This window comes from Oncorhynchus nerka, linkage group LG27 (genome assembly GCF_034236695.1).
Source record: "Oncorhynchus nerka isolate Pitt River linkage group LG27, Oner_Uvic_2.0, whole genome shotgun sequence".
NCBI classification, from domain to species: domain Eukaryota; kingdom Metazoa; phylum Chordata; class Actinopteri; order Salmoniformes; family Salmonidae; genus Oncorhynchus; species Oncorhynchus nerka.
In genome coordinates, this window is record NC_088422.1 from 5,033,169 (window position 1) to 5,055,040 (window position 21,872).

The 21,872-nt window shown below is 48.3% G+C and overlaps 1 protein-coding gene across 1 annotated transcript in view; it reads right to left on the minus strand.

Annotated features, from left to right (window-relative positions):
• Positions 1-360: 360 nt before the first annotated feature.
• The window catches only part of LOC115127035 (chondroitin sulfate proteoglycan 4-like), a 118,022-nt gene continuing 96,510 nt past the window's right edge, over positions 361-21,872 (minus strand). The window contains exons 12-15 of the mRNA XM_065011336.1: positions 10,743-10,915; positions 9,717-9,900; positions 3,683-4,005; positions 361-3,484 (exon numbers count right to left, since the gene is read on the minus strand). Coding sequence (XP_064867408.1) covers positions 1,733-3,484; positions 3,683-4,005; positions 9,717-9,900; positions 10,743-10,915 — 2,432 coding nt within the window. The 3' untranslated portion in view covers positions 361-1,732. The remainder of the gene's footprint in view (positions 3,485-3,682; positions 4,006-9,716; positions 9,901-10,742; positions 10,916-21,872) is intronic.

A 21,872-nucleotide genomic window follows, 5' to 3' on the forward strand; every position in this document is an offset into this window, starting at 1 on the left:
CAATACTGAACATGTTCCCAGTAGTTGGTGGAGATGAGTTGGACTAGTGGTCAGTACCTATTCATGATTGTGTCTATTTTGTCCAGCAGTGATAGGCTACCAGCTCCTTATTAGGTTGTTAAGTGGGAATAGTGGTTGTTATTCCCAGTACTAATTATGTTGCAAAGTGGAGATAGTGGTTGTTATTCCCAGTACTAATTATGTTGCAAAGTGGAGATAGTGGTTGTTATTCCCAGTACTAATTATGTTGCAAAGTGGAGATAGTGGTTGGAATTCCCAGTACTAATTATGTTGCAAAGTGGAGATAGTGGTTGGAATTCCCAGTACTAATTATGTTGCAAAGTGGAGATAGTGGTTGGAATTCCCAGTACTAATTATGTTGCAAAGTGGAGATAGTGGTTGGAATTCCCAGTACTAATTATGTTGCAAAGTGGAGATAGTGGTTGGAATTCCCAGTGCTGATTATGTTGCAAAGTGGAGATAGTGGTTGGAATTCCCAGTACTAATTATGTTGCAAAGTGGAGATAGTGGTTGGAATTTCCAGTACTAATTATGTTGCAAAGTGGAGATAGTGGTTGGAATTCCCAGTACTAATTATGTTGCAAAGTGGAGATAGTGGTTGGAATTCCCAGTACTAATTATGTTGCAAAGTGGAGATAGTGGTTGTTATTCCCAGTACTAATCATGTTGCAAAGTGGAGATAGTGGTTAGAATTCCCAGTACTGATTATGTTGCAAAGTGGAGATAGTGGTTGTTATTCCCAGTACTAATTATGTTGCAAAGTGGAGATAGTGGTTGGAATTCCCAGTACTAATTATGTTGCAAAGTGGAGATAGTGGTTGGAATTCCCAGTACTAATTATGTTGCAAAGTGGAGATAGTGGTTGGAATTCCCAGTACTAATTATGTTGCAAAGTGGAGATAGTGGTTAGAATTCCCAGTACTAATTATGTTGCAAAGTGGAGATAGTGGTTAGAATTCCCAGTACTAATTATGTTGCAAAGTGGAGATAGTGGTTGTTATTCCCAGTACTAATTATGTTGCAAAGTGGAGATAGTGGTTGGAATTCCCAGTACTAATTATGTTGCAAAGTGGAGATAGTGGTTGGAATTCCCAGTACTAATTATGTTGCAAAGTGGAGATAGTGGTTGGAATTCCCAGTACTAATTATGTTGCAAAGTGGAGATAGTGGTTAGAATTCCCAGTACTAATTATGTTGCAAAGTGGAGATAGTGGTTGGAATTCCCAGTACTAATTATGTTGCAAAGTGGAGATAGTGGTTGGAATTCCCAGTACTAATTATGTTGCAAAGTGGAGATAGTGGTTGGAATTCCCAGTACTAATTATGTTGCAAAGTGGAGATAGTGGTTGGAATTCCCAGTACTAATTATGTTGCAAAGTGGAGATAGTGGTTGGAATTCCCAGTACTAATTATGTTGCAAAGTGGAGATAGTGGTTGGAATTCCCAGTACTAATTATGTTGCAAAGTGGAGATAGTGGTTGGAATTCCCAGTACTAATTATGTTGCAAAGTGGAGATAGTGGTTAGAATTCCCAGTGCTGATTGTGCTTAGCTTCAGTAGAAAATGCTTTGATTATATCACAAAACAAATAGTACAGCAGTGTCATGGTTTACAGTGTAACTGATGAGTGGGGTTGGTGGGGATGGATGTTAGTGTACAGGGTAGACAGTCCACTTCCCCATCCCTCCCCTAGGTGGCAGCAGCTACAGAGTCACACCCAGTATTGGTTCTGCTGTAGAGTGGGGGGTGTGGTCCTAATGAGCTGGGCTGAACTCTCTGGATCTACACCGTTCCACGAGCAAAGTAGCAGTGATGTGGAGTTGCTAACTAAGCCCTGATTGGCTGAAGGAAGCAGTCTGTCCAGGGCAGGGCTACTGGGGCTCAGTGGGGTCACCGTTACCGTGGGAACAGCCGCGCTCCTCTGCGACTGGCCGTTATAGGCCGGTGGGGTTGAGGGCGAGGGTGAGGCTGGCGGCTTCGAGGTGACAGGTTTCTGTTTCCTCTTCCTGTTGCGTCGCAGCAGGAAAACCAGCACCACCAGGATGATGACCAATAAGAGCATGGCCAGGAGAGGTAGGATCACCAATATCAGGTTGGAAGACTTTTGTGGGTATGACTCTACTCGGACCGGTGTATTCACAAAGGAAATCTCATTGTCGTCTCCTTTACTCAGGGTGGGCTTGCCCAGAGTAGTATCTGTACCTGCCGAGTCGTTCCTGTTGGTGTTCCCCCAGCGGTTGCGACCTTTGAACTTCTGGTGGGTCTTGCTGGGTCTCTGTGTGGAAAGGAGGGAGGTGGACAGAGAGGGTAGTGCCGTCCCAACACCGAACACTATCGTTTGGTTCAGAGGCTGAGAGAAAGGACTGCTGGTGGTCAGGATGGGACTCTTGGTGGTTAGAACTAGCGATGGATCATACGGAACGATAGTGAACCGGAACTCTCCCCTGGCAGGTGGGACGTTCTCCGCTTTCAGAATGAACACCAGCGAGTCGTTCAGCTCCTGCACTCCAGTCATGTTAGCGTTGAGCTCGAAGGATAGCCTCTCCTGCTTCACATCCTGGAAGGAGAAAGACCCCAGTGGCTCGGTTTTCTTACCAGCTTTGGGTTTTCCTCGGACCAGCTTTCCATACTTTGGATGAGAGACGACCTCGAAGAAAGGGTCGCTGACGGATAGAGAAGCCAGCTCAGTGGCGTTGAGGAAACCAGTGTTGAGTTTGACCACGATGCCATTGGATATTCTCACCCCCTCGCCAAACCTGACCAGGGGCTTAACTGTGATGTTGACAACCTGGTTTGTCAGGTTAGCTTCCGATGTAAACGCGGTGAACTCAAAGCTGTCCTGACCAGACGTGAGGGCCGTCATGTGATAAAACACGCGACCCGTCCTTAAGTCCTCCTGCTCAAACTGGTTGACCTCCTGGTCATCCAGCCGGAGGATCTTGCCGTACCGTGGCGCAGCGGTGATCCGGTAGTGAACCGTTGTGTTTTTTCCGTTGGTCTCTGCCACCAGACTCTCCTGGGTTAAAACCACGGACATCTGTCCCTGCTCCAGAGCCAGCCCAGTGTTGTTGACAAGGGAGATGGTGATCTCCGTCACCTCGAGGTTGAAGAGCTTATAGACCGGTTTGTGATGGCCATCGGAAACACTAAAATAAAACACCCCAGAAGCCCGGCTTCCATCATGAACAAAGTACACCATCCCACTGTTGATCTGAGCCTGAGTGAAGGACACCACAGACTCGTTCAGGCTTCCTCCCAGGGCCAGATAGCCGTTGTTGGGCTTGCTGACGACAGTGTACTGGATATCCTCTGAAGGGTTGTCCAAGTCTTCCACATTGAGGTTCTCCGGCCCCAGGGCCACTGTGTCCCCCTGCACCACACTCAGGCTGGGGGCTTTGGTCTTCAGAACGGGCGGTTGGTCGTTGACTGGGATCACCGTGATGTTGAAACACTCCTCCAGAACCTGATTAGAGAAGAAGAATATTACTTTATTTTGTTGAATGGAATCTTGTCCTCTGCATTAAGAGTTTGAAGCAGAACTTCCAATATCCTCAATGGAGGCAATTCATTTTGCAACATAAACAATGTTCGAACAGATTTAAAAAATTAACAGTTGAATAAAAGTGTGCAAAATACAAGGTAGGTTAGCAACATTAAGTACCTGGCTGTCTTCCAGAGGGCGCTGGGCCGGCTTACCCTTGGGGTTCAGCCAGGTGTCGAAGACAAAGTGGTCGTGGAGTGTCTCGGAGTCGTCGTGCCGGTATGTGATGCCATACTTGTTGAGGATGTACTGGGAGAAGTTGGGTTTCTCCACAGTGAGGTTCCTCTCTCCCACCACAATGACCCCGTGCTGGGGTAGAGACTTTACCTGGAACCAGATCTCGTGAGAGCTGCGCTGGGGTGTGGGCAGCTTGGACATAAGGTTAGACGCATCCAGCTTGGACTCGTCGATGACGAAGTGGTCACCCTCGGTCACCACCGCACCTAGAATGCAACGAGAGAAAAGTCGGTATGGAGGACCGAAGCTGCCGTAATTACAGTTTGAAATATTCAGACCCATTTCCACATTTTTTACGTTATGGATTAAATATGGATTAAATAAAACAATTTCCTCAATCTACACACAATACTGCATAATGACAACGCGAAAAAAGTTTAGGAATTTTTAATTAATTAATTTAATTAATTATTAAAAAGAAGAAACAGATGTCTCATTTACATAACTATATGGCGGCAGGGTAGCCTAGTGGTTAGAGTGTAGAGGGGGCAGGTAGCCTAGTGGTTAGAGTGTAGAGGGGGCAGGGTAGCCTAGTGGTTAGAGTGTAGAGGCGGCAGGGTAGCCTAGTGGTTAGAGTGTAGAGGAGGCAGGTAGCCTAGTGGTTAGAGTGTAGAGGTGGCAGGGTAGCCTAGTGGTTAGAGTGTAGAGGTGGCAGGGTAGCCTAGTGGTTAGAGTGTAGAGGAGGCAGGGTAGCCTAGTGGTTAGAGTGTAGAGGGGGCAGGGTAGCCTAGTGGTTAGAGTGTAGAGGCGGCAGGTAGCCTAGTGGTTAGAGTGTAGAGGAGGCAGGGTAGCCTAGTGGTTAGAGTGTAGAGGAGGCAGGGTAGCCTAGTGGTTAGAGTGTAGAGGCGGTAGGGTAGCCTAGTGGTTAGAGTGTAGAGGAGGCAGGGTAGCCTAGTGGTTAGAGTGTAGAGGCGGCAGGGTAGCCTAGTGGTTAGAGTGTAGAGGTGGCAGGGTAGCCTAGTGGTTAGAGTGTAGAGGCGGCAGGGTAGCCTAGTGGTTAGAGTGTAGAGGCGGCAGGGTAGCCTAGTGGTTAGAGTGTAGAGGCGGCAGGGTAGCCTAGTGGTTAGAGTGTAGAGGTGGCAGGGTAGCCTAGTGGTTAGAGTGTAGAGGCGGTAGGGTAGCCTAGTGGTTAGAGTGTAGAGGTGGCAGGGTAGCCTAGTGGTTAGAGTGTAGAGGTGGCAGGGTAGCCTAGTGGTTAGAGTGTAGAGGTGGTAGGGTAGCCTAGTGGTTAGAGTGTAGAGGTGGCAGGGTAGCCTAGTGGTTAGCGTGTAGAGGCGGCAGGGTAGCCTAGTGGTTAGAGTGTAGAGGTGGCAGGGTAGCCTAGTGGTTAGAGTGTAGAGGCGGCAGGGTAGCCTAGTGGTTAGAGTGTAGAGGAGGTAGGGTAGCCTAGTGGTTAGAGTGTAGAGGTGGCAGGGTAGCCTAGTGGTTAGAGTGTAGAGGTGGCAGGGTAGCCTAGTGGTTAGAGTGTAGGGGAGGCAGGTAGTCTAGTGGTTAGAGTGTAGAGGAGGCAGGGTAGCCTAGTGGTTAGAGTGTAGAGGTGGCAGGGTAGCCTAGTGGTTAGAGTGTAGAGGCGGAAGGGTAGCCTAGTGGTTAGAGTGTAGAGGAGGCAGGGTAGTCTAGTGGTTAGAGTGTAGAGGCGGCAGGTAGCCTAGTGGTTAGAGTGTAGAGGAGGCAGGGTAGCCTAGTGGTTAGAGTGTAGAGGCGGCAGGGTAGCCTAGTGGTTAGAGTGTAGAGGAGGTAGGGTAGCCTAGTGGTTAGAGTGTAGAGGTGGCAGGGTAGCCTAGTGGTTAGAGTGTAGAGGCGGCAGGGTAGCCTAGTGGTTAGAGTGTAGAGGAGGTAGGGTAGCCTAGTGGTTAGAGTGTAGAGGTGGCAGGGTAGCCTAGTGGTTAGAGTGTAGAGGCGGCAGGGTAGCCTAGTGGTTAGAGTGTAGAGGAGGTAGGGTAGCCTAGTGGTTAGAGTGTAGAGGTGGCAGGGTAGCCTAGTGGTTAGAGTCTAGAGGTGGCAGGGTAGCCTAGTGGTTAGAGTGTAGGGGAGGCAGGTAGTCTAGTGGTTAGAGTGTAGAGGAGGCAGGGTAGCCTAGTGGTTAGAGTGTAGAGGTGGCAGGGTAGCCTAGTGGTTAGAGTGTAGAGGCGGCAGGGTAGCCTAGTGGTTAGAGTGTAGAGGTGGTAGGGTAGCCTAGTGGTTAGAGTGTAGAGGTGGCAGGGTAGCCTAGTGGTTAGAGTGTAGAGGTGGCAGGGTAGCCTAGTGGTTAGAGTGTAGAGGCGGCAGGGTAGCCTAGTGGTTAGAGTGTAGAGGCGGCAGGGTAGCCTAGTGGTTAGAGTGTAGAGGTGGTAGGGTAGTCTAGTGGTTAGAGTGTAGAGGTGGCAGGGTAGCCTAGTGGTTAGAGTGTAGAGGAGGCAGGGTAGCCTAGTGGTTAGAGTGTAGAGGCGGCAGGGTAGCCTAGTGGTTAGAGTGTAGAGGAGGTAGGGTAGCCTAGTGGTTAGAGTGTAGAGGTGGCAGGGTAGCCTAGTGGTTAGAGTGTAGAGGCGGCAGGGTAGCCTAGTGGTTAGAGTGTAGAGGAGGTAGGGTAGCCTAGTGGTTAGAGTGTAGAGGTGGCAGGGTAGCCTAGTGGTTAGAGTGTAGAGGCGGCAGGGTAGCCTAGTGGTTAGAGTGTAGAGGAGGTAGGGTAGCCTAGTGGTTAGAGTGTAGAGGTGGCAGGGTAGCCTAGTGGTTAGAGTGTAGAGGTGGCAGGGTAGCCTAGTGGTTAGAGTGTAGGGGAGGCAGGTAGTCTAGTGGTTAGAGTGTAGAGGAGGCAGGGTAGCCTAGTGGTTAGAGTGTAGAGGTGGCAGGGTAGCCTAGTGGTTAGAGTGTAGAGGCGGCAGGGTAGCCTAGTGGTTAGAGTGTAGAGGAGGCAGGGTAGTCTAGTGGTTAGAGTGTAGAGGTGGCAGGGTAGTCTAGTGGTTAGAGTGTAGAGGTGGCAGGGTAGTCTAGTGGTTAGAGTGTAGAGGTGGCAGGGTAGTCTAGTGGTTAGAGTGTAGAGGCGGCAGCGTAGCCTAGTGGTTAGAGTGTAGAGGCGGTAGGGTAGCCTAGTGGTTAGAGTGTAGAGGTGGCAGGGTAGCCTAGTGGTTAGAGTGTAGAGGTGGTAGGGTAGCCTAGTGGTTAGAGTGTAGAGGTGGCAGGGTAGCCTAGTGGTTAGAGTGTAGAGGTGGCAGGGTAGCCTAGTGGTTAGAGTGTAGAGGCGGCAGGGTAGCCTAGTGGTTAGAGTGTAGAGGCGGCAGGGTAGCCTAGTGGTTAGAGTGTAGAGGTGGTAGGGTAGTCTAGTGGTTAGAGTGTAGAGGGGCAGGGTAGCCTAGTGGTTAGAGTGTAGAGGCGGCAGGGTAGCCTAGTGGTTAGAGTGTAGAGGTGGTAGGGTAGTCTAGTGGTTAGAGTGTAGAGGTGGCAGGGTAGCCTAGTGGTTAGAGTGTAGAGGCGGCAGGGTAGCCTAGTGGTTAGAGTGTAGAGGCGGCAGGGTAGCCTAGTGGTTAGAGTGTAGAGGAGGCAGGGTAGCCTAGTGGTTAGAGTGTAGAGGAGGTAGGTAGACTAGTGGTTAGAGTGTAGAGGTGGCAGGGTAGCCTAGTGGTTAGAGGAGGCAGGTAGCCTAGTGGTTAGAGTGTAGAGGTGGCAGGTAGCCTAGTGGTTAGAGTGTAGAGGAGGTAGGTAGCCTAGTGGTTAGAGTGTAGAGGTGGCAGGGTAGCCTAGTTGTTAGAGGAGGCAGGTAGCCTAGTGGTTAGAGTGTAGAGGTGGCAGGGTAGCCTAGTGGTTAGAGGAGGTAGGTAGCCTAGTGGTTAGAGTGTAGAGGTGGCAGGGTAGCCTAGTGGTTAGAGTGTAGAGGAGGCAGGTAGCTGCCTGTTCAGGGGAAAATCGACAGAGTGGTTAGCCTAGTGGTTAGAGTGTAGAGGAGGTAGGTAGCCTAGTGGTTAGACTGTAGAGGTGGCAGGGTAGCCTAGTGGTTAGAGTGTAGAGGTGGCAGGGTAGCCTAGTGGTTAGAGTGTAGAGGCGGCAGGGTAGCCTAGTGGTTAGAGTGTAGAGGAGGCAGGGTAGCCTAGTGGTTAGAGTGTAGAGGAGGTAGGTAGACTAGTGGTTAGAGTGTAGAGGTGGCAGGGTAGCCTAGTGGTTAGAGGAGGCAGGTAGCCTAGTGGTTAGAGTGTAGAGGTGGCAGGTAGCCTAGTGGTTAGAGTGTAGAGGTGGCAGGGTAGCCTAGTTGTTAGAGGAGGCAGGTAGCCTAGTGGTTAGAGTGTAGAGGTGGCAGGGTAGCCTAGTGGTTAGAGGAGGTAGGTAGCCTAGTGGTTAGAGTGTAGAGGTGGCAGGGTAGCCTAGTGGTTAGAGTGTAGAGGAGGCAGGTAGCTGCCTGTTCAGGGGAAAATCGACAGAGTGGTTAGCCTAGTGGTTAGAGTGTAGAGGAGGTAGGTAGCCTAGTGGTTAGACTGTAGAGGTGGCAGGGTAGCCTAGTGGTTAGAGTGTAGAGGTGGCAGGGTAGCCTAGTGGTTAGAGTGTAGAGGCGGCAGGGTAGTCTAGTGGTTAGAGTGGAGGGGCGGCAGGGTAGCCTAGTGGTTAGAGCGTTGGACTAGTAACCGGAAGGTTGCAAGTTCAAACCCCCGAGCTGACAAGGCACAAATCTGTCGATTTTCCCCTGAACAGGCAGTTAACCCACTGTTCCTAGGCTGTCATTGAAAATAAGAATTTGTTCTTAACTGACTTGCCTGGTTAAATAAAGGTCAAATTTTAAAAAATACAGACACTTTGGTATGAGACTCAAAATTGAGCTCAGCCTAGTGGTTAGAGTGTAGAGGTTAGAACAGTTGTCAGAGCAAAAACCAAGCCATGAGGTCGAAGGAACCAAAACATTTCTGCAGCATTGAAGGTCCCCAAGAACACAGTGGCGTCCATCATTCTGCAGCATTGAAGGTCCCCAAGAACACAGTGGCGTCCATCATTCTTAAATGGAAGAAGTTTGGAACCACCAAGACTCTTTCTAGAGCTGGCTGCCCGGCCAAACTGAGCAATCGGGGGAGAAGGGCCTTGGTCAGGGAAGTGACCAAGAAATTCCGATGGTCACTCTGACAGAGCTCAAGAGTTCCTTTGTGGAGATGGGAGAACCTTCCAGAAGGTCCCCTCTGCAGCCCTTCACCAATCAGGCCTTTATCATAGAGTGGCTAGACGGAAGCCACTCCTCAGTAAAAGGCATGACAACCCACTTGGAGCTTGCAAAAATGCAGAACAGCAACCCTAAGCACACAGCCAAGACAACGCAGGAGTGGCTTCGGGACAGGATGTCCCCAAGTGTCCCAGCCAGAGCCTGGACTTGAATATGATCAAACAGCTCTAGAGACAAGAAAATAGCTGTGCAGCGACGCTCCCCATCCAACCTGACAAGAGCTTGAGAGGATCTGCAGAGAAGAATGAGAGAAACTCCCCAAATACAGGTGTGCCAAGCTTGTAGCGTCATTACCCAAGAAGACGCGATGCTGTAATCGCTGCCAAAGGTGTTTCATCAAAGTACTGAGTAAAGGGTCTGAATACTTATATAAATTTGATATTTCAATTTTTGTTTTTAATACATTTGCAAACATTTCTAAAACCCAGTTTTTTCTTTGTCATTCTGGGGTATTGTGGGTAGATTGATGAGGGGAAAAAACGATTTCATCCATTTTAGAATAAGTAACATAATGTTAAAAAAGGTGTCTGAATGCACTGTATGTGTGCAATCATTCATCCATTTTTTTTATATTTTATTTTTTACATTTATCTATTTGTGTGTGCATTTATTTATTAATTGAGCTCTAATTTTGGCAGCTTTGGTTCTCCATGGTTCTCCCCTTAATTGTATAATAATCCTGGAAAATGAACATTGATGATGTACAACAACAAGACATTATGCAATGATTCACCAAAGGCCCACCTGTGTTAGCGAGGAGCAGAGTCTTGCGGTCGGGTCCAGCATTCTCGTAGGAGATGTCCATCCTGAAGGTCTCGTTCTCTAGGGAAGCTGGAGGTGAGGACACTGAGAAGGTCATTGAGTCCATAGCGGACCAGCCAACCGACGCCACAAGACTCTGGATGTACAGAATCTCCCGCTGGTCCACCTGAGACCAGAAATCAGTGAAGGCTGGTGTTACTATGAATCAGAAGGGCAAGCCCGGGAATTTCCCCACTTTTGTAACCAACATTTGGCCCCCATTTCAACGTAACCAAAAAAATATAAAGCATTAACACAAAACACTGAACATCAGAACTTTAGTCTTCAACGAACACTTCACACGAGTTGCTTCTTCCGCTGGAGAATATCTGTCGTTGTTATTCAGAATATAAACATATGTATTAATGCATGTCTATGTACTCAGCTGTAGAGAGTGTGACCTGAGGCCTTATCCAATCAAAAACACTGACCACGCTTCCCGTAAAGGCCAAACAACATTTTGTTTCGGCTTGAATTGGAATTTATATCCTGTGGAGTTTCCTTCTGTTTGTTTCTCACCGTAAATATTGTTTTACTGAACAAATTAATCACAATATACTTTCCCAGAGTCTTATTTTGTCTTCTTGTATAAAACTACTGCGGCCATACAGTACCAGTCAAAGGTTTGTACACACCTACTCATTCCAAGGTTTTTATTACTATTTTATACATTGTAGAACAATAGTGAAGACGTCAAAACTATGAATACATATGGAGTCATGTAGTAACCAATAAAGTGTTAAACAAATCAAAATATAATTTAGATTTTAGATTCACTCCACTGATGACAGCTTTGGACACTTTTGGCCTTCTCTTTACTGTTTGTATCAAGTGTCCCAGAGTAGGAGTGCTGATCCAGGATCTGTCTATTTAATCATATTAATTGTCAAATAATCAAATAATCCTATTCATTATGAACACTAATCTGAAATCAGCAGGTTCTGGTTAGTTGTTAGGTTCTGCTCTTACCATGGTCTGTGTGAAGGATGAGACGTCAACAGTGAAATTATCAGCCAGCACTGTCACCAGTCTGCCTAGTTTTGGTCGACGAATCACGTTGAAGGTAATGGTGCGGTTGGATGTGTCGCTCTTGTCATTGGTCAACGCCTGCAGGTCCTCCTTGGTGATTGGTGTAGTAGAGCCTGTTTATGGTGAAACACTATCAGTAAATAAAATGCTCCAACATATGGACCCATTGAGGATGTAACCATGGTGCCGGAGAAGAAGGCTGACATTTTATTTATTCCCCAACAGATTGTTTTTGTGTGTGTGATGTTTGTAAGTTTAAAAAAAAAATGTTTTACTTATTTTGTACATAATGTTGCCGCTATCGTCTGTTATAACCGAAAATAACTGCTGGACATCAGGACTGCGATTACTCACCACGGACAAGCAGAATCCTTTTTTTCCTTTAACGAGTCTGATGAGCCCGACGCAAATTATATTCTGCTTTCTTGGGCCCAGATCCCCTGTGATTTGTGTGAAGATGGGGCCAGAGGGCGGGCTGCCATCTGAGAATTCGTAGGCGATCGAATAAAAACCATTCTGCTAGAAAACTTGCAATCTTTGGAGAATAAAATCGATGACCTACACGGAAGATTAAACTACCAACGGGACATTCAAAACTGTAATATCTTATGCTCCACTGAGTCGTGGCTGAACGACGACATCATCAACATACGGCAGGCTGGTTATACGATGTACCGGCAGGGTAGAACAGTGGCGTCTGGTAAGACAAGGGGTGGTGGACTATGTATTTTTGTAAATGACAGCTGGTGCACAATATCTAAGAAGTCTCGAGCTATTGCTCGCCTGAGGTAGAGTATCTCATGATAAGCTGTAGACCACACTATCTACCAAGACAATTTGAATCTGTATTTTTCGTAGCTGTTTTACATACCACCACAGTCAGAGGCTGGCACTAAGACCGCACTCAATGAGCTGTATTCCGCCATAAGCAAACAGGAAAACTCTCACCCAGAGGCGGAGCTCCTAGTGGCCGGGGAATTTAATGCAGGGAAACTTAAATCCGTTTTACCAAATTTCTATCAGCATGTTAAAAGTGGGAAAAAAACTCTGGACCACCTTTACTCCACACACAGAGGCGCATACAAAGCTCTCCCCCGCCCTCCATTTGGCAAATCTGACCATAATTCTATCCTCCCGATTCCTGCTTACAAGTAAAAATTAAAGCAGGAAGCCCCAGTGGCTAGATCAATAAAAAAGTGGTCAGAAGAAGCAGATGCTAAGCTACAGGACTGTTTTGCTAGCACAGACTGGAATATGTTCCAGAATTCCTACGATGGCATCAATAAGTGCATCGATGACGTCGTCCCCACAGTGACCCTCAAAGTACATACCTGAACCAGCTGCCGCTGTCAATGAGCGGGACTCTAACCCGGAATTTTATAAGAAATCCCTCAGACAAACCATCAAACAGGCAAAGCTTCAATAGAGGACAAAGATTGAATCATACTACACTGGCTCTGACGTTCGTCGGATGTGGCAGGGCTTGCAAACCATTACAGACTACAAAGGGAAACACAGCCGAGAGCTGCCCAGCGACACGAGCCTACCAGACGAGCTAAACTACTTCTATGCTCGCGTTGAAGCAAATAACACTGAAACATGCATGAGAGCACCAGCTGTTCCAGAAGACTGCGTGATTACGCTCTCCGCAGCCAATGTGAAGACTTTTAAACAGGTCAACATTCACAATGCCACAGGGCCAGACTGATTATAGGGAGGAGGTCAGAGACCTGGTGGTAGAGGCCTGATCACCGACAACGACTTGACAGCCTATAGGGAGGAGGTCGGAGACCTGGCCGTGTGGTGCCAGGACAACAACCTCTCCCTCAACGTGATCAAAACAAAGGAGATGATTGTGGACTACAGGAAAAAGAGGACCGAGCACGCCCCCATTCTCATTGAAGGGACTGCAGTGGAGCAGGTTGAGAGCTTCAAGTTCCTTGGTGTCCACATCAACAACAAACTATCATGGTCCAAACACACCAAGACACGACAAAACCTATTCCCACTCAGGAGACTGAAAAGATTTGGCATGGGTCCTCAGATCCTCAAAAGATTCTACAGCTGCACCATCGAGAGCATCACTGCCTGGAATGGCAACTGCTCGGCCTCCGACCGCAAGGCACTACAGAGGGTAGTGAGAACGGGGCCAAGCTTCCTGCCAGGTCTATGACCTCTATACCAGGCGGTGTCAGAGAAAGGCCCTAAAAATTGTCAGACTCCAGCCACCCTAGTCATAGACTGTTCGCTCTGCTACTGCATGTCAAGCGGTACCGGAGCACCAAGTCTAGGTCCAAGAGGCTTCTAAACAGCTCCTCCACATTGACTCCGTACTGGTACCCCCTGCATATAGCTTCACCATTGTTATTTTACTGCCGCTCTTCAATTACATTTACATTTAAGTCATTTAGCAGACGCTCTTATCCAGAGCGACTTACAAATTACTTGTTACTTTTATTTCTTTTCCATATTTTTGAAAACTGCATTGATGGTTAGGGGCTCGTAAGTAAGCATTTCACTGTTTTGGCCTGGTGATTTGGTCTACATCTGTTGTAGTGACTAATAAAATTTGATTTGATTTTATGAACGCAGTCACAAACAGTCACAACCATATAGCATGTCCTAGAACCTATAGGCACACATAATGACACATAATGACACATAATGATACATAATGACACATAATGACACATAATGACACATAATGATACATAATGACACATAATGATACATAATGATACATAAAGCCTTTAAAGTAAACAGATGCTGGGTAGCTACAGTGCCTTCGTTAAGTATTCAGACCCCTTGACTTTTTCCACATTTTAGTTAATTTACAGCCTTATTCTAAAATATATATATTTTTTTTAAATTCCCCCTCATCAATATACACACAATAGCCCATAATGACATCACAATACCCCATGATGACATCACAATACACCATAATGACATCACAATACCCCATAATGGCATTTTAGCTGATATCACATTTACATAAGTATTCAGACCATTTACTCAGTACTTTGTTGTAGCACCTTTGGCAGCGATTACATCCTCAAGTCTTCTTGGGTAATGACACTACAAGCTTGGCACAGCTGTATTTGGAGAGTTTCTCCCATTCTTCTCTGCAGAGCCTCTCAAGCTCTGTCAGGTTGGATGGGGAGCGTTGCTGCACAGCTATTTTCAGGTCTCTCCAGAGATGTTCGAAAGGGTTCAAGTCTGGGCTCTGGCTGGGCCACTCAAGAACATTCAGAAACTTGTATCGGAGCAACTCCTGCATGGTCTTGTGCTTTGTGTTGTAGTCCTGTAGTACTCTTGCATTGTCTTGGCTGTGTGCTTAGGGTCGTTGTCCTGTTGGTAGGGGAATCTTCGCCCCAGTCTGAGGTTCTGAGCGCTCTGGAGCAGGTTTGCATCAAGGATGTCTTTGTACTTTGCTCCATTCATCTTTGCCCTGATCCTGACTAGTCTCCCAGTCTCCATGCTGCCACCACCATGCTTCACTGCGTTGTCTTGGCTGTGTGCTTAGGGTCGTTGTCCTGTTGGAAGGTGAACCTTCACCCCAGTCTTGAGCAGTCTGGAGCTGGTTTTCATCATGGATCTTTCTGTACTTTGCTCTGTTCATCTTTCCCTCGATCCTGACTAGTCTCCCAGTCCCTGCTGCTGAAAAACATCCCCACAACATGATGCTGCCACCACCATGCTTCACCGTAGGGATGGTGACAGGTCTCCTCCAGACGTGACGCTTGGCATTCAGGCCAAAGAGTTCAATCTTGGTTTCATCAGACCAGAGAATCTTGTCCCCACTGTGTTCTTGGGGACCTTCAATGCTGCAGAAATGTCTTGGTACCCTTCCCCAGATCTGTGCCTCGACACAATCCCGTCTCGGAACCCTATGGACAATTCCTTCGACCTCGTCGCTTGGTTTTTGCTCTGACATGCACTATCAACTGTGAGACTTTATATAGACAGGTGTGTGCCTTTCCAAATCATGTACAATCAATTGAATTTACAACAGGTTGACTCCAATCAAGTTGAAGAAACATCTCAAGGATGATCAATGAAAACAGGATGCACCTGAGCTCAATGTCGGGTCTCATAGCAAAGGGTCTGAATACTTATGTAAATCAGGTATTTCTGTTTTTTTTTAAAAACATTTTATACATTTGCAAAAATTCTCAAAAACCTGTTTTCACTTTGTAATTATGGCCTATTGTGTGTAATCCATTTTAGAATAAGGCTTTAATAAAAACAAAATGTGGAAAAAGTCAAGGGGTCTGAATACTTTCCGAAGGCACTGTATGTCACAACAACTTTGGGGTTTGAAATTTTTATGTGGATCTTCTGAAGGGAAGACATAGTTATGGTCATTGTTATATAGCCTCATATATATATACTCATAGCCTTATATATACTCCCAATACGTCAAAGTGTTTTCCAAATGTGTAGGTTTTTATTTTATTTTATTTTATTACGGGTGAACCTCGTCATGATCTCAACACTTCAAAATCAAAAAACAACGATCCAGTTTTTAAAATGTGTGGTGGTATTGAGTCATTTAAATGATCCTCCGAAGGCTGTTGACTCCAGACTGTGCTGAACATATCGCTGAACAGTGGCACATATAATAAATAATAAACATCGCTGAGCAGTGGCACATATAATAAATAATAAACATCGCTGAACAGTGGCACATATAATAAATAATAAACATCGCTGAACAGTGGTACATATAATAAATAATAAACATCGCTGAACAGTGGCACATATAATAAATAATAAACATCGCTGAACAGTGGCACATATAATAAATAATAAACACATCGCTGAACAGTGGCACATATAATAAATAATAAACACATCGCTGAACAGTGGCACATATAATAAATAATAAACACGTCGCTGAACAGTGGTACATATAATAAATAATAAACACATCGCTGAGCAGTGGTAAATAATAAATAATAAACACATCGCTGAACAGTGGTACATATAATAAATAATAAACATCGCTGAACAGTGGCACATATAATAAATAATAAACATCGCTGAACAGTGGCACATATAATAAATAATAAACACATCGCTGAACAGTGGCACATATAATAAATAATAAACACATCGCTGAACAGTGGCACATATAATAAATAATAAACACATCGCTGAACAGTGGTACATATAATAAATAATAAACACATCGCTGAGCAGTGGTACATAATAAATAATAAACACATCGCTGAACAGTGGTACATATAATAAATAATAAACATCGCTGAGCAGTGGCACATATAATAAATAATAAACACATCGCTGAGCAGTGGTACATAATAAATAATAAACACATCGCTGAACAGTGGCACATATAATAAATAATAAACATCGCTGAGCACCGTGTGATAAACAGACAGAGGGAAAACTCTTTTGATCTTTAAAAAAAAAAAAAAACATTTTGGAGCCTTGTGATATAAACAAGTCATATAACAGTCACCCTACTTACACCCTACACCCTACACCCTACTTCCACCCTACACCCTACACCCTACTTACACCCTACACCCTGCACCTTACACCCTACACCTTACACCCTACACCTTACACCCTACACCCTACTTACACCCTACACCCTACACCCTACTTACACCCTACACCCTACACCCTACACCCTACTTACACCCTACACCCTACACCCTACTTACACCCTACACCCTACACCCTACACCCTGCACCTTACACCCTACACCCTACACCCTGCACCTTACACCCTACACCCTACACCTTACACCCTACACCCTGCACCTTACACCCTACACCCTACACCCTACACCCTACTTACACCCTACACCCTACACCCTACACCCTACTTACACCCTACACCCTACACCCTACTTACACCCTACACCCTACACCCTACACCCTGCACCTTACACCCTGCACCTTACACCCTACACCCTACACCCTGCACCTTACACCCTACACCCTGCACCTTACACCCTACACCCTACACCCTACACCCTACTTACACCCTACACCCTACACCCTACTTACACCCTACACCCTACACCTTACACCCTACACCCTACACCTTACACCCTACACCCTACACCCTCCACCTTACACCCTGCACCTTACACCCTACACCTTACACCCTACACCTTACACCTTACACCCTACACCCTACACCCTACACCCTACTTACACCCTACACCCTACTTACACCCTACACCCTACACCTTACACCCTACACCCTACACCCTGCACCTTACACCCTACACCTTACACCCTACACCTTACACCCTACACCCTACACCCTACTTACACCCTACACCCTACACCCTACTTACACCCTACACCCTACACCCTACACCCTACTTACACCCTACACCCTACACCCTACTTACACCCTACTTACACCCTACACCCTACACCCTACACCCTGCACCTTACACCCTACACCTTACACCCTACACCCTACACCTTACACCCTACACCCTACACCCTACTTACACCCTACACCCTACACCCTGCACCCTACACCCTACTTACACCCTACACCCTACACCCTACACCTTACACCCTACACCCTACACCCTGCACCTTACACCCTACACCCTACACCCTGCACCTTACACCCTACACCCTACACCCTGCACCTTACACCCTACACCCTACACCCTACACCCTACTTACACCCTGCACCCTACACCCTACTTACACCCTACACCCTACACCCTACACCTTACACCTTACACCCTACACCCTACACCTTACACCCTACACCCTACACCCTCCACCTTACACCCTGCACTTTACACCCTACACCTTACACCCTACACCTTACACCTTACACCTTACACCCTACACCCTGCACCTTACACCTTACACCCTACTTACACCCTACACCTTACACCCTACTTACACCCTACACCTTACACCTTACACCCTACTTACACCCTACACCTTACACCCTACTTACACCCTACACCCTACACCTTACACCTTACACCTTACACCCTACACCTTACACCCTACTTACACCCTACACCTTACACCCTACACCTTACACCCTACTTACACCCTACACCTTACACCCTACACCCTACACCTTACACCCTACACCCTACACCCTGCACCTTACACCCTGCACCTTACACCCTACACCTTACACCCTACACCCTACACCTTACACCTTACACCCTACACCCTGCACCTTACACCTTACACCCTACACCCTGCACCTTACACCCTACACCTTACACCCTACACCCTACACCCTGCACCTTACACCCTACACCTTACACCCTACTACAGCCTTCTACTGAGAGAAGTACTTACACCCTACACCTTACACCCTACACCCTACTACAGCCTTCTACTGAGAGAAGTACTTACACCCTACACCCTACACCTTACACCCTACACCCTACACCTTACACCTTACACCCTACACCCTGCACCTTACACCCTACACCTTACACCCTACACCCTACACCCTACACCTTACACCCTGCACCTTACACCTTACACCTTACACCCTACACCCTGCACCTTACACCTTACACCCTACACCTTACACCCTACACCCTACACCCTACACCTTACACCCTACACCCTACACCTTACACCCTACACCCTACACCTTACACCCTACACCCTACTACAGCCTTCTACTGAGAGAAGTACTTACACCCTACACCTTACACCCTACACCCTACACCCTACACCCTACACCTTACACCCTACACCTTACACCTTACACCTTACACCCTACACCCTACACCTTACACCCTACACCCTACACCTTACACCCTACACCCTACTACAGCCTTCTACTGAGAGAAGTACTTACACCCTACACCTTACACCCTACACCCTACACCCTGCACCTTACACCCTACACCTTACACCCTACACCCTACACCTTACACCCTACACCTTACACCCTACACCCTACACCTTACACCCTACACCCTACTACAGCCTTCTACTGAGAGAAGTACTTACACCCTACACCTTACACCCTACACCCTACAACTTACACCCTACACCCTACTACAGCCTTCTACTGAGAGAAGTACTTACACCCTACACCCTACACCTTACACCCTACACCTTACACCCTACACCCTACTACAGCCTTCTACTGAGAGAAGTCTGATGAAACAGAGAGGAGTGAAGAGCAAACAGTCTGCCCCTCCTCCTCCTCCCCCGGTCCTCTCCAGGGACACTTCTTTCTAAATGGACGAAGAAAAAGAGGAAGAGGAGGAGGTCTACATTTTTCTTCGTCGTTCATGTGCAGACAATGAAAATGTGCTCGTGTCCCTCAGTCTGATGTTTCCCTCGCGTAAGTATGTTTATAGTGTGTGGGTGGCCTCTTTCGATACAAGCAGTACACTGCAACAAGGAGAAATACACGACCACATCTAGATCAACACTATTGTCTGCTTTAGCTATAAAAACACAGAGACGACAGGCTATTTCTGACCATGGTTTTTATACAGGAACTAAATGTAGACCACCTACAAGGATGGGACCTTTGAAAAGCACATCACGTTCTGCTTTAGTGCGTCATGAGGAGTTTCAATCACTGCACCTAGTTACACACACTTTTGAAAATCAAAACTCCAACATGAATGAAATACGATCCAAATCAGTACATCGTGAGTGGAGTCGGCGGCAGAGTGGAGTCGGCAGCAGAGTGGAGTCGGCGGCAGAGTGGAGTCGGCGGCAGAGTGGAGTCGGTAGGTAGCAGAGTGGAGTCGGTAGGTAGCAGAGTGGAGTCGGCAACAGAGTGGAGTCGGCAGCAGGGTGGAGTCGGTAGCAGAGTGGAGTCGGTAGGTAGCAGAGTGGAGTCGGCAACAGAGTGGAGTCGGCAACAGAGTGGAGTCGGCAGCAGGGTGGAGTCGGCGGCAGAGTGGAGTCGGTAGCAGAGTGGAGTCGGTAGGTAGCAGAGTGGAGTCGGCAACAGAGTGGAGTCGGCAACAGAGTGGAGTCGGCAGCAGGGTGGAGTCGGCAACAGGGTGGAGTCGGCAGCAGGGTGGAGTCGGCAACAGGGTGGAGTCGGCAACAGGGTGGAGTCGGCAACAGAGTGGAGTCGGTAGCAGAGTGGAGTCAGTAGGTAGCAGAGTGGAGTCAGTAGGTAGCAGAGTGGAGTCGGCGGCAGAGTGGAGTTGGCGGCAGAGTGGAGTCGGCAGCAGAGTGGAGTCGGCAGCAGAGTGGAGTCGGCAGCAGAGTGGAGTCGGCAGCAGAGTGGAGTCGGCAGCAGAGTGGAGTCGGCAACAGAGTGGAGTCAGTAGCAGAGTGGAGTCGGCAGCAGAGTGGAGTCGGCAACAGAGTGGAGTCGGCAACAGAGTGGAGTCGGCAACAGAGTGGAGTCAGTAGCAGAGTGGAGTGGAGTCGGCAACAGAGTGGAGTCGGTAGCAGAGTGGAGTCGGCAGCAGAATGGAGTGGAGTCGGCAACAGAGTGGAGTCGGTAGCAGAGTGGAGTCGGTAGCAGAGTGGAGTCGGTAGCAGAGTGGAGTCGGCAGCAGAATGGAGTTGAGTCGGCAACAGAGTGGAGTCGGTAGCAGAGTGGAGTCGGTAGCAGAGTGGAGTCGGCAGCAGAGTGGAGTCGGCAGCAGAGTGGAGTCGGCAACAGAGTGGAGTCGGCAACAGAGTGGAGTCGGCAGCAGAGTGGAGTCGGCAGCAGAGTGGAGTCGGCAACAGAGTGGAGTCGGCAACAGAGTGGAGTCAGTAGCAGAGTGGAGTGGAGTCGGCAACAGAGTGGAGTCGGCAACAGAGTGGAGTCAGTAGCAGAGTGGAGTCGGCAGCAGAGTGGAGTCGGCAGCAGAGTGGAGTCGGCAACAGAGTGGAGTCGGCAGCAGAGTGGAGTCGGTAGCAGAGTGGAGTCGGCAGCAGAGTGGAGTGGAGTCGGCAACAGAGTGGAGTCGGTAGCAGAGTGGAGTCGGTAGCAGAGTGGAGTCGGTAGCAGAGTGGAGTCGGTAACAGAGTGGAGTCGGCAGCAGAGTGGAGTGGAGTCGGCAACAGAGTGGAGTCGGTAGCAGAGTGGAGTCGGTAGCAGAGTGGAGTCGGTAGCAGAGTGGAGTCGGCAACAGAGTGGAGTCGGCAACAGACTGGAGTCGGTGGCAGAGTGGAGTTGGCAACAGAGTGGAGTCGGCAACAGAGTGGAGTCGGCAACAGAGTGGAGTCGGCAGCAGAGTGGAGTCGGCAACAGAGTGGAGTCGGTGGCAGAGTGGAGTCGGCGGCAGAGTGGAGTCGGTGGCAGAGTGGAGTCGGTGGCAGAGTGGAGTCGGTAACAGAGTGGAGTCGGCGGCAGAGTGGAGTCGGTGGCAGAGTGGAGTCGGCAACAGAGTGGAGTCGGCAACAGAGTGGAGTCGGTAGCAGAGTGGAGTCGGTAGCAGAGTGGGAGTCGGTAACAGAGTGGAGTCGGTGGCAGAGTGGAGGTGGTAACAGAGTGGAGTCGGTAGCAGAGTGGAGTCGGTAACAGAGTGGAGTCGGTGGGAGAGTGGAGTCGGTAGCAGAGTGGAGTCGGTAACAGAGTGGAGTCGGTGGCAGAGTGGAGTTGGCAGCAGAGAGGAGTCGGTAACAGAGTGGAGGTGGTAACAGAGTGGAGTCGGTAGCAGAGTGGAGTCGGCAGCAGAGTGGAGTGGAGTCGGCAACAGAGTGGAGTCGGCAGCAGAGTGGAGTCGGCAACAGAGTAGAGTCGGCAACAGAGTGGAGTCGGCAGCAGAGTGGAGTCGGCAACAGAGTGGAGTCGGCAACAGAGTGGAGTCGGCAACAGAGTGGAGTCGGCAACAGAGTGGAGTCGGCAACAGAGTGGAGTCAGTAGCAGAGTGGAGTCGGCAGCAGAGTGGAGTGGAGTCGGCAACAGAGTGGAGTCGGTAGCAGAGTGGAGTCGGTAGCAGAGTGGAGTCGGTAGCAGAGTGGAGTCGGTAACAGAGTGGAGTCGGCAGCAGAGTGGAGTGGAGTCGGCAACAGAGTGGAGTCGGTAGCAGAGTGGAGTCGGTAGCAGAGTGGAGTCGGTAGCAGAGTGGAGTCGGCAACAGAGTGGAGTCGGCAACAGAGTGGAGTCGGTGG